Source organism: Tachypleus tridentatus, chromosome 7, assembly GCF_004210375.1.
Source record: "Tachypleus tridentatus isolate NWPU-2018 chromosome 7, ASM421037v1, whole genome shotgun sequence".
NCBI classification, from domain to species: domain Eukaryota; kingdom Metazoa; phylum Arthropoda; class Merostomata; order Xiphosura; family Limulidae; genus Tachypleus; species Tachypleus tridentatus.
In genome coordinates, this window is record NC_134831.1 from 47,139,038 (window position 1) to 47,154,409 (window position 15,372).

Below are 15,372 nucleotides of genomic sequence, written 5' to 3' on the forward strand. Positions count from 1 at the left end.
AAAAACTTGAGTGAGATGGGCAGTATCACCTATAACATGGGCCAAAGTTAAGGGCAAACCTGCCTTACAAATATCTTTAAAATGGTGTCATCGTTCTAGGTTGTAACAACAGCATGATAATAAAATGTGGATGATTATGATCTGAGTGCCACATAGACAGCACATTGGTGCAGCAGTACCAGATAAAAGGAAGTGGTGGGTTAAAAAACTGTGACCAATGCGAAGCCTTGACAAAACAACCTCCTCTCTTCAATACTTACAGAAGCAAGATGGCCAAAGACCTAGAGAACGTTTGATTTGAAAAAGCTTGTTGTTGTGTTGCTCATTCCAGGAAGCCTGCCTTCTAGTGTACAGTCTGGATTTGATAACTGGACCATTCATGTATGGAATGGGTACTGGGATGATAGATCCAGAACAGACAAACCCACAAATACCAACATGATCTGGTACCCAAAAGAATTGACGGAGACAGATGAGAGAGAAAGATGGGTCAGTTTGTTTTCAATATTGATGAGAAGAGGGTGGTGACTATCATGGAATGATTCCAGGGCCAATAGACAGTTGGGTGAGCCCGTATATATTGTACAATTTGTATATTGCATTAGTTCAATATGATTTAGGACAAGAGAGATAGCATACAATTCGGCAGTGAAAACAGAAACTGTACGGGGTAGTCTGTGTGCCACAGAGCCCACTGAGAAACCCCAATTTGAAACCATCTGTATATGTAGGAATGGATGGATCATATGCAAGATGTTCAGCAAAGAAAGAGCAATATTTCCAATTGAGTGTATCTGCTTTCTTCAGATGGCTCAAAGATAGGTTACAATTGGGGACAGTAATTTGCCATGGTGGAATAGGCTGATTTGAAGAAACTGCAATGTAATTCAAGGATAAATGCAATTCTTCTAATTGTACCTAGATACAGAGACTAAAAGGAGTAATGGCAGATTTCCTGATTTGGAACCATCTGTATATGTAGGAATGGATGGATCATATGCAAGATGTTCAGCAAAGAAAGAGCAATATTTCCAATTGAGTGTATCTGCTTTCTTCAGATGGCTCAAAGATAGGTTACAATTGGGGACAGTAATTTGCCATGGTGGAATAGGCTGATTTGAAGAAACTGCAATGTAATTCAAGGATAAATGCAATTCTTCTAATTGTACCTAGATACAGAGACTAAAAGGAGTAATGGCAGATTTCCTGTTATTAAAAAGTGTGGTCTCTTGTGGTTGGAAAACACAACTCCAGGTAGGATACTGTGGTAAGGATTGAAGTTTGGAAGCACACATTAGAGACAGTTGCAAACGGCGAATATATAGAGGGGGTTCATGAGATTCCACATACAGACTTTGCACGGGAGAAGTACGAAAAGCTCCATTGCAAAGCTGAAGCCCCTGGTGATGGACAGGATCCAACATTTTCAGTGCTGAGGTTCTGGAAGAACCATAAACCACGGACCCATAGTCAAGTTTGGATCGGACGAGGGCACAATAAATTTTGAGCATGGAGTATCGATCTGCTCCCCAAGAAGTAGAAGAGAGGACACAGAGAATGTTCCATGCTTTTAGACATTTGATACGAAGTTGCTTGATATACGATATAAAATTTAATTTACAATCAAATATAAGACCTAAGAACTTTGCCTCAGGGATGACAGGAAGTACATCATCATCAAGACGGAGTTCTGGATCTGGATGAATTCCCCATTTGTGGTAGAAATTTATACAAATGGTTTTAGAGAGTGAAAGTTTAAAACCATTTGTCGTGGTCCACTTCAGTATCTGACTGATTGCAGTTTGTAGCTGCCATTCAATAAACCTCATGTTTGATGACTGACATGAGATGTGAAAGTCATCAACAAAAAGACCGTTTGCAACTGTAGGGGGTAGCTGTTCACTGATGGCATTAATTTTTATAATGAAAAGTGTGACACTCAGAATACAGCCCTGAGGGACTCCAAGTTCCCATGGGGAAAATGAGAAAATGTTGAGCCCACACGGACTTGGAATCGGCGCTTCATTAAGAATTGCTGGATGAAAAGGGATAGGTTGTCATGCAATCCATACGAGTGAAGGTCTCATATGATGCCATATCTCCATGTTGTATCATAAGCTTTTTCTAATTAAAAAAAAGAGTAACAAGATGTTGTTGCCTTAAAAAGGCTTCTCCAATTGATGTTTCAAGGTGAATTAAGTGGTCTATCATAGAGCGTTGTCTTCAGAACCCACACTGAATAGATGAGAGGAGGTTGTTTGAATCAAGAAACCAAACGAGGCGGGCATTGATTGTCCTCTCTTAAGATCTTACTGAGACAACTTGTCAAAGGAATGGGATGGTAATTCCAAGGAATTGTTGGATCCTTCCCAGGTTTCAGAATAGGGAGTACGATAGCTTGTCTGGATAGACATTTTCCTGCCATATCCGATTAAACATAGCTAGGAGAATAGTAAGAGAGTTTTGGGAAAGGTAGCATAACATCTCATAATGTCTCATATTATCAGGTCTGACTGATGTATTGCCAGAATGATGAATTGCAAGTTTGAGTTCCATCAGTGTAAGAGGGAGAATGTAGTCATAGGAAAGAGGCAGATGCTTTGCCTGTGTTTTAATGGCTAAAAAGGAAGGGGATAAGTTCGAAGAGCTAGATACACAAGAGAAGAAGACCCCAAGAGTTTTGGCAATGCTCTGTGCATCTGCAACTTCATGGCCATCAGATATTAAGATAGAGAGAGGGGCAGAAGTATATCTTCCACTCATCCTCCGGATCTTATCCCATATAACTTTTGTGCTGGTGGTTTAGAAATGCTGGAGGTGTACATAATCCAAGATTCCTTCTGGCTTTGATGTCTAACTTGCCAAGCGTATGCACAGGCTTGCTGAAATGCAATGTGGTTTGAGAGTGTAGAGTGCCTTCGAAATTTATCCCAAGCACGTTTCTCAGTTTTTCATGTTATAGAACAGGCAGAATTCCACCAAGGGCAGGGATGCCGTGGGGAACATGTCAAAGTTTTAGGGATGCAACAAATAGCAGCTTGTATAATACTGTTGGTTACTGTTGCTATACAATCATCTATGAATGATTTATATAAGATAGCAGGATCAAGTTCCGAGAGAGTAGTGAAAGAAGGTCAGTTGGCCTGGACCAACTTCCACCGAGGTACATGGGTCGGGTGGTACTGATCACGGCTAATCACTCGTAAGATGATGGGAAAATGATCACTACCTCGTGGATATTGATGTCAAGCTCCCAGGAAAAGGGAGTGAGTAGCAAAGGGGAACAGACAGAAAGATCTATAGCTGTAAATGACTGACTAGGTGCATGAAAATATGTGTAAGAACCAGGTTATGGTTCAGGAGCATATGCTCTATGGTACACCCTCTCATATCAATACGGGAGCCACCCCAGAGGAGATTATGCCCATTGAAATCTCCCAAAAAAGGGGCATGTCTATATATATGTGACCATCCATCAAGTGGAAAGAACTTACAAATCTGGGAATTTGCACCTATACTAAGCGACCATGAGGGTTTACATTAATTGTAAGTTAATGAAAAACGCTCACAGTAAATAAATGGTTTCTTATATTACAAATATAAATCACAAACAGACGGACATGCAGGTGTGAGCATATGCACATTTGTATCTGTGTATGTTTAACCATTATAGCCTAAAGAGAAAGTAACCTATGATTAGAAACTTTGCATTCATACAAAGTTGGCTCTAAGGTTGTGCACCTGACTATTTATATTTGTCTACATGAATGTGTATTTTTTATGCAAAAAACAACATAGAAATGAAATATTTTCACTATAGCTCTAAGACGAAAGAACTTTGAAACATGACATTTTGCAACCATAGTAGGTGGAGCATATTGGTGTAAACCTGTATATAATTTATTTTATCCATGTGCATTTTCTCATGCACATATTTTTAATGAAGCAAGGCAAGGAAGAACAACAGAGAAAAGAAGCATTTCCTTTCATTACAAATAAAATCTCATACACTCCTGTGCACAGCAGTATCTAGGTGTAATTAATATTCCAGGTGCTTGCATACATGTACGTAAGTTTAGTTAGGCAAGGTAGCAAAAACACGTGAAAAATAATGTCACTGCCATAGTTCCAAGAGTAAAGAAACTACAAACCTGAAATTTTGCATCTGTGATAAATGGACTATGAAATAATTTTGCACCTCTACTAAGGGGACCATCAGGGTGTGCACCTAGGTATTACCTGTGGGTGTGAATGCACATCGTTTATGCAATATGCAAATAAAAAAAGATATCTAATCATAGCTCCAAGAGAAAATAGTCAATCAAGATAAATAGCAATTCACCTTACATTAAAGTTGTGAAAGTGTTTTAGTCTCTCGGTACGTTGGATAGATTCAACATATTGAACGGAATTTCAGCAATCAGGAGCAACCTAATACAATGCAAAAAATCTACTGGGAGAATTTTTACTTTTTTGGCCCTGAAAAACTGACTTTTCTGCTTCAAACACTACATAAAATGCTCAGTATTCCCAATTGCTTCATTCCTCCTTTGTTTAAAGAATTATTTATTTTGTAAAAATTCCCCAACCCCCGCTGGTACAGCGGTAAGTCTACGGATTGGCAGTGCTAAAATCAGGGGTTCGATTCTCTTCGGTGAACTCAGCAGATAGCCTGATGTGGGTTTGCTATAAGAAAAACACCTACACCCACACTTTGTAAAAAAAAAAAAAAAATCCACCATCTGACTTTGCTGCTTCTATTTCTCTTCTATGTTGACCAATGCTTATTGTAATTGTTTCGTAGTAATTCATTTATAGATTACTCAGTATACTAATGCTTCTTAACATGTATCAACACATTCAGTGATTAATGATATTAATAACAAATAATACATCTTAATAGTTAATACTATATGGAATATGCAATATTCACTACACATCCTGGACTGTACAATATTCAAAATAAAAAAAATATACCATATCAAGTAAATATTATTCATGTAATAAAAGGTTACCATATTTAATATCCTTATTAATATTTGTTTATACACAAGTACACACACACATATACATATATATCATTACATTTATAATACGCGAATATCCAAGTTTTAAATATCACCCACTTGTTAACTGTATTATACTAAGTGCAACACATATACAATAACACAATAAAAAATTTCGTATGATATATGGTGGCTCAAAATCTTATTATTAAAACTCCTCGGAAACATCAGAAGCTCTGCTAATCACTATTGATGGTTCAATTTTAGAGTGCATGAGCCTTGTATTTGGTACAATGCTCATGCGTTGACTGATGGTAAGCCCAGTGGATCTGTTCATGACATTGCAGTCGTCGATAACAGAAACAATCAAAATCCTCTAAGTTGATATATGGGAGTCTGATGATATAGATTAATAGTTGTACCTTCTATTTCCCTTTTGAATATAACTTGGTATACTATTGTCATATGTCATGACACATGTTCATTAGATTTTGAAAGTTGTAGTCATCCTCCATCCAATTTACATACCTCTGAATCTCTTTGTCCATTATGCTGTCTGTGAAGGGAGTTTTGAAGCAGTAGTTGTCTGCCCATCCTGTATATCCATCTACAATGATCAGTCCCTTGACAACACACATCTCAGCTACTCTGAAATATTCTATATCAACATTGGCTGCTCTAGTTGTTTTGTTTCTTCTTCTTCTTCTCCTCTCGTCTTAATACAAAATTAGAGTTGTGTTCATAACTCTGCCAACATCATACCACTGTGATTAAAATAGACTTCACTCGTTTTGTGATTTGGCACATACATAACATCTTCAAGTTATCCGAATTATCATTCTTCCTTTAGTTATCATGCACTTAATTCTTTTCACGTCATTGTATCTATTTCATTTCTGATTTATTAACTTTTTGATTCACGAAATGTTTGTCATTGATAAACTAAAGCTGGGTAATTCCTCAATTTTCCTAAACCTGTCAATTTTGCCTGCTACTTTTGCTTTATTATATTAACTTTATAATCAGCTAACATCACCGATTGGTCAAACTAAATTAATTTTGTTAACAGTCTATAGAATTAGTATATGTCCTAATTAGATGGTTCTTAATCATTTAGCTTGACGATGTCAGTAGCCTCTGAATAAGTTAACTTTTGTTCTTTCATTCGATTTTAATTTGCACAGCCCACCTAATGTCCACAACTTTATCAAAGCCAATTTATCTCGTTTAATATATAATATTATGCTAACTTGTTCCACTACTAAGCATAATGCTATCTTTCCTGAATTAGATATTTTAGATTTACCTGTCATTCTGCTGAAGCTGGTAAACGAACTACATACCATTGGAACTTAATAATTAATCCTGATCTTTTAAGGGAATATTTTGGATTTCGTTTAATAATACTTTTCAGTTATTCGATACCTATTTTGCATTTCTACTCTGAACTAACTCTGGTTCTTTCTTAGTTAATAATTCTCGCAAATCTGGAATTTTCACATTTAATTGAAATCCAATATATTTAGTTTCGCTTTTAAAACTCGAGGATTAGGTGATACTTTGGCTATGCGCCAAATAATTTCTAGCTAATCTTAAGTATCTATTATCTGTCCTATCTACAATCTGTTATTCACGAGTATCGGAAAATGATTTTTAAAGAAGCAATCCTGTAGTTTCACCACTGAGCCACTTGAGGGCATTTGGGTGTGATAAGATGCAAAATTTAGTACACCTTTGGTGCAAAACTGGTCTCTTTAAATCCTTGACAATAAAGATCTGTCAGAGAAACAAAAGTAAAATAAACCTATATATATATAATCATTTAAATGTATTTTTATACACTGCTTGAAATTCTTATTTGTAAATAAATTAAGCGACCCTCGTATCATGGTGGAACGAAAGAAAAAAGGTAATTTAGTCACTATGCATCTTACTTCCAAGTTGTAAAATGAACATCTATTCATTTTAGCAAATGTCCAGTCCAGCCCAAGTCTCCAGACTTGCTGCCATTTTAAACCAGACCATAACACATAGCAATGAAAGTAAATTATACACTTGTTATGAGAAAGTATTGACCGAGCCATGTGATACTGACAGTAATGCTAAAAAAGTTTAAACATCATCTTATAACTTAACATAATTAGAACAATTAGCCCAAGTTTATGTCTTGTCCTTTTCCTGTAAGAATGTGAACCTAAATATAGATTTACTATCAGTGTCAGTCAAGGACATCAGCGTAGACATGAACCTCCTAATGAATTCCATATTTAGTGTATTATATAATAATACCAATAATAGTGACAACTCATACTCATCCTTCCCCTAATATCTTTCTGAAGAGACAAGGAAATTAAAGTTGAACAAAGATACTGTAATGAAAAAGTCAAACGAAACGAATGAAATCGTTATCTTGGACAAAACTGTTTACAAGAGAGAGATAGAAGAAATTGTTATGGACAAGTATGTTTATGAAAAGTTAAACTTCAATCTCTTACCTAACAAGACGTCTGACTTTAACAGACAACTATGTACAATGTATACTTGCTAATTACCCACCAAATTATTAAATTAATCTTTAATACATACAAACATGTATTAAATAAATACAAAGAAAGTAAAAATCAGAAAAATTTTACTAAAAATTATTTTTAGTTAAAATAAGGTCATTTAAGAATTTGGCACTACTCTATGCAGATGTACACCTTGAACCGCATATAAAAGCACAACAGTCACCATAATCTTTGTATACCAATATGATACAATGTTGTGTTAATTAGTGCCTCTACCATATTGGGGACAGGAATGCTAACTTGAACATATGTTTCATCTTACTTACTCCCAAATGGTAGTACCTTATTTTCCTTATTTTTTATTTATTTTTATTTTTCATCTTTTTTTGCATTCTTATTTTAACTTGGGAGAGCAGTCACCTTCCCACAACTGTATGCAGAGAGTGAAGGGTGATAAAGATGTGAGACGTTGTATGCTTGAGCACCCACATCTCGCTCTCCTAATTTCTAATCATCTTATGTGAGACTAGCGAATTGGAGGTTAAGACTGATAAACGGTGTATCCCCACTGCAATGTGGGTCCTACTTCTTCAGTCCCCTCCAAAACCTACAATATATTTTATAATTCCATGTTGTAGCTTGTATCCCAGAATTTTTTTTTTTTAAATGCAACGTATTTTGTTTAATTGTGATGTACTTTGTTTTGGCTTAAAATATATGTTTATAATGTAATCAGTCAGAGGTTGGGATTTGCTGTTTTTAATGCAGTCCTTCCTCATGATTTTGTTTACTTATTTAACTTAATTTAAATGTAATTATTTAATTTCACTATACATACATACACACACACACACACACATATATATCTAGGTTTAACAACGAACTTAAATTCTCACTGTTCATAGCACAATTCATATTTTCTCATGTATTTATGCTTACAGCCTATTTTAAGTAAGGTTCTCTGTGCTTTGGGCACAATGGGTATCAAAACCCAGTTTCTTAGTGATATAATCCCCAGACATACTGCTATAGAGGTCTTGCGTGAACCTATTAGTGTCACGTGACTACAACGAGGTTTGTAAACATACCGCCATATTGGGTGGCAAGTGACCCGCATGACTGAACGAGTTAACAACTGCTGTATTCAGTACTATTCACATGTAAATGGCTGCCGCTGGCTTTTCATCACTTGTAGCACACCTGACAGGTGCTGAAAAGGCCAGGTATGAGAAAAAAGTGAAGGAACTGGGTGTAGGAGACCCGTATATGCTCCCGCCATGTGTATTTGCGCCAGTAATATCCAGCCAAAACAACGTTGCTCAGAGTCAGACTGTTGCCGGAGTAGATTTGCCAAATATTACATACGGTGACATTTATATATATTTGATAAACAGGACTTCCACCTATACAAATGAAAGTCTAAAAGGTTACAAAAGCGTACTTTGTGGCAGGATTTGTACAGAATGTCCAGATAACCAGGGCAACGTCAGATAAAGTCATCATTACAGCAAATGTTTGCACATCATGTTATATTACATACATGTATCATGTACTCTGTATGATAGATTTAACTACATTTTAGACGAAGACTAGATACTGAAGTAAAGTAGGGCCCCCGTTTTAATAAATGGTTCAATATTATTGTACTACATTTGCAAAAGTAGCATCTTCAAAACAGTTCGCTTTTGCTATACTTTTATAGTGGAGGACTTCATTCCGCAACTGTTGGCATTCAGATTCAAGTCTAGCTAAGTCTGTGAATGATATTTCCATCTGCATACATGTCTCAGTTGTATATTGTTATGTACTCAAGTCAAAAGTATCACATGTAGCTTCAAGTTCATCAGCAGAATCAGTACAGCTGCTATCAGTGGCAGTAGTGCCAGCAGATTCTATGAAAGCAAGGTCAAGCAGCCCAGCAGCAGCTTCATGTCTCTTTTGTTGTTCTTTTCTCCTTTTGGTCACTTCTTTCCTGTTTTCATATTTACACAATTCAGCAGCTTTCCTTCTCTTCAGGGAAGAACGTAAAATGAAATATGGAAGGTACATAGTCAGGTGATAGGGGATCATCACTCTTCGTCCCTGAAACAGAGTACAATAATTTAGTTAAGATATAGATCTACAGGCATCATCAGATAATATTTATATATATAACAGATACACTGTACACTTTAACTGAATATATATATATATATATAACTGAATAAGCTGAACATTGTTTAACAACTGAATGTACAGCCAACAAAGTAATTATTTGCACACTTTTTAATCTTGTGCCAGTTGTGGTTTTCTGATGAATCACTTAAATTGGTCCTTTAAGAGATATTAACATTTTGTCTTAATGTACAAATGGCTATATAACCTATTTATCATGAATGATATCGTTCCTTCAGTAAATTTACTATTCAGTTATTTAAAAGTAAAAGAAAAGTGTGCAAAAAAATTTCTTTGACTGGTGCTGCAGTGTGTTCTGCTATACATATATCATGCGTGTAAGTTTCAATTTATTCAGCCTGGCTATAGATGAATTATACATACCTGACACAAAATGTTTACTACAATGTCTGGTGTGCTCTGTGGGTGCCCAGTTTTTCCTATTGACAGCTGCAATCCATTGTCTTCTTCGGTCGGGATCTTTAGGAAATCTGTAGTATGACACATTTTCCACCTGTCCATGTCGATTTGAACAGTTAAATGCACAACACGAGTGTACCATCGCGCACTTTTGACTATGAATCACCCTTGTGTTGGAATATAAACACGCCGAGCGTGCCACCCATCATAGCGGTTAGCAGTAACTAGGTAAAGAGTGACGTCACACGCAAAACCTCTATATGAACTTAAAAGTTCGTTTTCAGACCAGTATATTTAGAAAATCTTCATAATACTTCAATTGTAACAATGTATAAACTAAAGTTATAAGAATATATATTAACCATATATTCCAATATATATCTACTGTTAAATTCAATAGGATTCCAGTTTTAAGAAAAATATCAGATAATCCCAAATGAAAATCAAGCATCAAACATGTCTTGCCGGGGGGAAACAAGCGGCAATTACAATTACAGTCTTAAAGAAACAATAGAGGGTATATAAATGAACTGAAAAACAAAATTTGCCAACCACTTGATTTTTCATTAAATAGATGAATTTTAATTGGTTATAGAATGAAATCAACACATGCTATATCTACCTAGTCAACTACATCATACTTTGTTTAAAATACTTTAGTACGAATCGATTAAAACTTTTTTTCGCAACTAAAAAGAAAATCATTTGGCCAAACAGCGTTCAAAATTAACTGTTCTTATTAGTAAGTTAAACATCTTCCAGGGACTTCTAAAAAGCTGTGCCACACATCAAAACTTGTGAAGAATTTTATGACTACAACGCAAATAAAGGTGCTGGACTGGCCTGGAAACTTTCCGGACTTAAATCCTATTGAAAATCTTTGGGCGATTTGTAAAGAAAGACTTCGGGGAAAAGACTGTATGACGAAAGATAAGTTAATTGAGGCCATAATTGAGGTGTGGTACCGTAATCCAAAAATTAGTAAAGATTGCAGTCAACCCGTGGACTCGATGCCAAAGCGTATTAATGATCTTCTGAAAAATAAAGGTGGTCATATCATGTATTAATTTGTGAGTAAATTTTGGATTCTCAGAAATAAAACGAAAAAATTTGAAAAAAATCGTAATTTTCCATCTTGTTTCAATTAATTTGCACAAGGGTGTATTCCGTTCACATTCGAACGCCAAACATCATGTCACTCTCAGAGGTGCATCTAGAATTACTTTAAAGTCTGATACAGATCAAAATAAGGAACTACTAGAGGGTGTTTGGAAAGTCACTGTGCACTTACATATGTATATGATTACAAAACTGCACAGATACTTTCCTAACACCCTGTATTATAAACATATTGGAAACCTGTCACTAAAAAAATTAAGATAAAATAGTTCATAGACAAGTTAAATTTGTTAATATTGCAGCAAAATCTCTTTGTTATAGTATTTCTTGTGGTAATATTAGCTGCATTTCCTTAATAATATTTTAATGTGCTGTACAGAAATTTATTCAATAAAACTACCAGCTTACAGATCTCATAGCAAATTGAATAAACACCTTCAAATGCCTTTTGTTGTTTAATCCGTAATGACGAAAAACTCAATTGTAAAGAAAAATATATATGTAAAAACGGCTGGCATGGGTTGAGATTTTTTTTTTTTTATGTAGAGGAGCGAACAACGTTTCGACCTTCTTCTGGTACAGATATGTAGACAACATGATTGCGAGATTCACATCTACAGAACACACGCTTTTTTTTTCAATCACACTAACCCAATACATCTCAACATTAACTTCACATGTGAACAGGATGAAAGCAAATAACATTTCTTAACCTCAAAATTACAAGAACTGATACACAATTTAAAACAGAATTCCACAGGAACTCACCCACACTGGACTATACATTCCTTGGGACTCAGCACATGAAACAAAACAAAAACTCAACATACTAAGAAACCAAATAAACACAGCCATAAAACTATGCTCACCAGATAAAATTAACGACGAATTAGATAAAATAAAATACTTCATCAACATCAATAAGTTCCCTCCACAAACCGTAGAAAACATTATACGCATACACCTAGACAAAAAGCAAAATCAACTAACAAAAGTAAACATATCCCATGAATTAAAAAATCAAGAAACCATATACTGCTGTATACCATATATTCCCGACATCAGCAGACAAATAACCAACATTTGGCAAAAACTAATAACAAAATATGACATTCCAATTAATACCAAATTTATTCAAAAACCCGGCACAAAACTGAGGTCTATACTATGTAAAAACTACACTGACAAACACCACACCAACATTATTTATAAAATACAATGTGATAACTGCTACGACTTCTATGTTGGAGAAACAAGTAGAAAAATGGAAACCAGATTTAAAAAGTCACATTCACATGTTTTCAAACACTGCAAATCAAATAAACACAACATAATCATAAAAAACACATAAATACTAAATAAAGAAGCAAACATAAGCAAACGCAAAATTAAAGAAGCCTTACTCACACAACAACTCAAGCCAAAAATAAACCAATACAAAGGAACACCTTTATACCTATATTAATAAATATAATCAAACATCTAAGCATACCCTCTACATTCGTACAATCAAGTATACAATCCCCTTCAAACATGTGGTTAGCTATTGGTCAGTTACCTCTTTCTTTCTTTGTGAACCTTATGATGACAGAAGAAGGTCGAAACGTTGTTCACTCCTCTACATAAAAAAAAAATTCTCAGCCCATACCAGCCGTTTTTACATATATACTTTTGTTGTTTACTTTGTTCAAATTCTGAAAAAAAAAACCATTTTCAAAACAATAATTTTTATTATAGCATCAATAGCACACATCAGTTTTGACACCTATTCTTCTAAACTATAGGTACAAAAAGAAATACAATATTTTTTTGGTTGGTTGTCTTTCTAAGTTGACCACAAAGCTACACAATGGGCTATCTGTGCTCTGAATTACCCATCACAAGTATCAAAACTTAGTTTCTAGCGGTGTAAGTCCGCAGACATACCGCTTTGCCAAAGGCACGATCTTCACATGAATCGCCAGTTTTGCCAAATTACAACAAAAAAGAACCTGGCAAAACATTTTAATGATGACAAGAGGTAAGAAATACAAATTAAATTTTAATATTTAATTCTAAAATTCTCAATAAATATCCTTAAAATGCTTATTAATATAACGTAATGAAAATAAGTTTGAGATTTTTTTTCTCATTTTCATACTATAAATTAAAAGAAGAAATCAAACTGTATTTGATATTCAACGAATAAACACAATAGCTCAAATACACGTGAAACATTATATTTTAATATTGAAAGTCTTCTAGAGATGATCTATGTATAACTGTATCGTCCCTTTACTTCTATTGCATTGTTTTTTAGCATTGCTTTGCATATTTTATTTTACATTTAAGAAATGTTTTTATTACTTTCAAATGGATAAAGAAAACTTTGTAGTTTCAGGTAAAGAAAGAAAAGTGAATTAATTAAAAAGAAAATGACAACAAAAGTAAAATATTAAAATGAAAAATAGGCCCCTTTCTAGTACAGCGGTAAGTCTACAGATTTATAACGCTAAAATCAGGGGTTCGATTCCCCTCGGTGGGCTCAGCAGATAGCCCCATGTGGCTTTGCTGTAAGAAAAACACAAAATGAAAAATCAAAATTACATTTTTGTCAGTCGTATGAAGTCCATTTTTACTCAATATTTCCGCTACTTGTAACCACGTATAAATTAATGTATACTAATAAGTACGAATCAGTGGTGCTATTCAGAACATATTTTGAGTTACATATAAATATATCACTATTCTAACTGATACTGACTTGATACTTTGTTATTTGGGTATGTGATTATTATTAATTCCCTATTTAAAGATAACTGGTGGGTTAGAGGTAAATTCATGAATGGACTTAACAAAGCTAAAATCTGTGGATCGATTCCTCGAGGTGAACGGAGAACAAATAGCAGTTTTTCACTAAACATACAACTGAATTTTGGTATTTTTATTGGGGCAGATACTCCTAATCTATGGATCATTGATTCATATCTTGTCATCGAACATACTTGCTTTTTCGACCATAAGGTCGTTAAAAATGACAGCGAACCCTACTTTTCTATGGTAAAGAGTAGCCCAAGAGTTGTTAGTGGATGATGTTGACTGATTATCTTTCCTTTATCTGTTATGAACCGCAAAGGGAAGTCATATTTTAACATTGCATACCGGCAAAATGTGAGCCATATGAAGTTGTTAGATACGAGACGTGATATAAAAAGTTGAAGTTGAACACCTGGTCAGATTAACAGAAACAATTACTGACAATTCCAATAGAAATGAATGCACTGTCGATATTTTCTCGGTGTCGACAAAGCATTCGACACTGTCTGGCACTGTGGTCTTAGGTTCCGCTTCACTGAGATAGGCCTACCACCTAGAATTATTCGCTGGCTACCCAACTTTTTGGAAAACGTAAGATATATGTTAGAGGAACATAATCTAAGTTCTTTACTCTAGAGGTATATACCTCACAAGGAGGGGTTGTTAGCCTTGAGCTATTCATCATGTGTGTAAGAAATATGTCCCTGAAAGACCCACATTTAGTACTTTCATTACAATTCATGGAGAATGTTGCAGTCTGAAAAAATGCCCTCACCTCATCTATAGCAGCCAAAATTCTAGAGCCACTAAAAATACAGTAGAATACTGTCAAAAATATCAAATAAATACCTACAAAAAATCAAACGCTAGTATTTTCAAAACAAACAAGACACAAAACTAACCCACCAAAATATTATATGTATGAAACACTTCTCCAGACCATATCTTCTGTAAAATGTTTAGACCTAGCCTACAGTTCTAAATTAACGTGGATTAACCATATCGACAATATACTTAAGTTTGGAAATGACTAAGTTATGCAAGAAGTCTAACAGGCAAAACTATGGAACCACACTTGATGATATTATCAAAACAAAGAAACGCCCAATCATAGAACAGGCATGTCTGGCTGGATAAACATACCACAGAAAGAGATAAATAAATTACAAACAATAAAGAACTGATTACTTAACAGCATCCTACAAAGTACGATGCAGCACATCATCCAAATTCATGCACAATTACTCAAACATTTAACTATCGTCAAGAGATTCTTGCATAATTCTCCAAATTACTTTATATGAAAAATATGCACAAAAATGACCTACTGTTAACTTGGCCGCTACTACATACATGATGGAAATAGA

At 34.8% G+C, this 15,372-nt stretch overlaps 1 protein-coding gene across 1 annotated transcript; it reads right to left on the bottom strand.

Annotated features, from left to right (window-relative positions):
• Positions 1–6,925: 6,925 nt before the first annotated feature.
• On the bottom strand, positions 6,926–10,296 carry LOC143255588 (uncharacterized). Its single transcript, XM_076511472.1, has 2 exons — positions 10,055–10,296; positions 6,926–9,598 (listed from the first exon to the last, which is right to left on the bottom strand). Exons 1-2 carry the CDS (start codon positions 10,190–10,192, stop codon positions 9,317–9,319), a joined length of 420 nt encoding a protein of 139 aa, XP_076367587.1. The 5' UTR covers positions 10,193–10,296; the 3' UTR covers positions 6,926–9,316.
• Between the last annotated feature and the right edge of the window lie 5,076 nt (positions 10,297–15,372).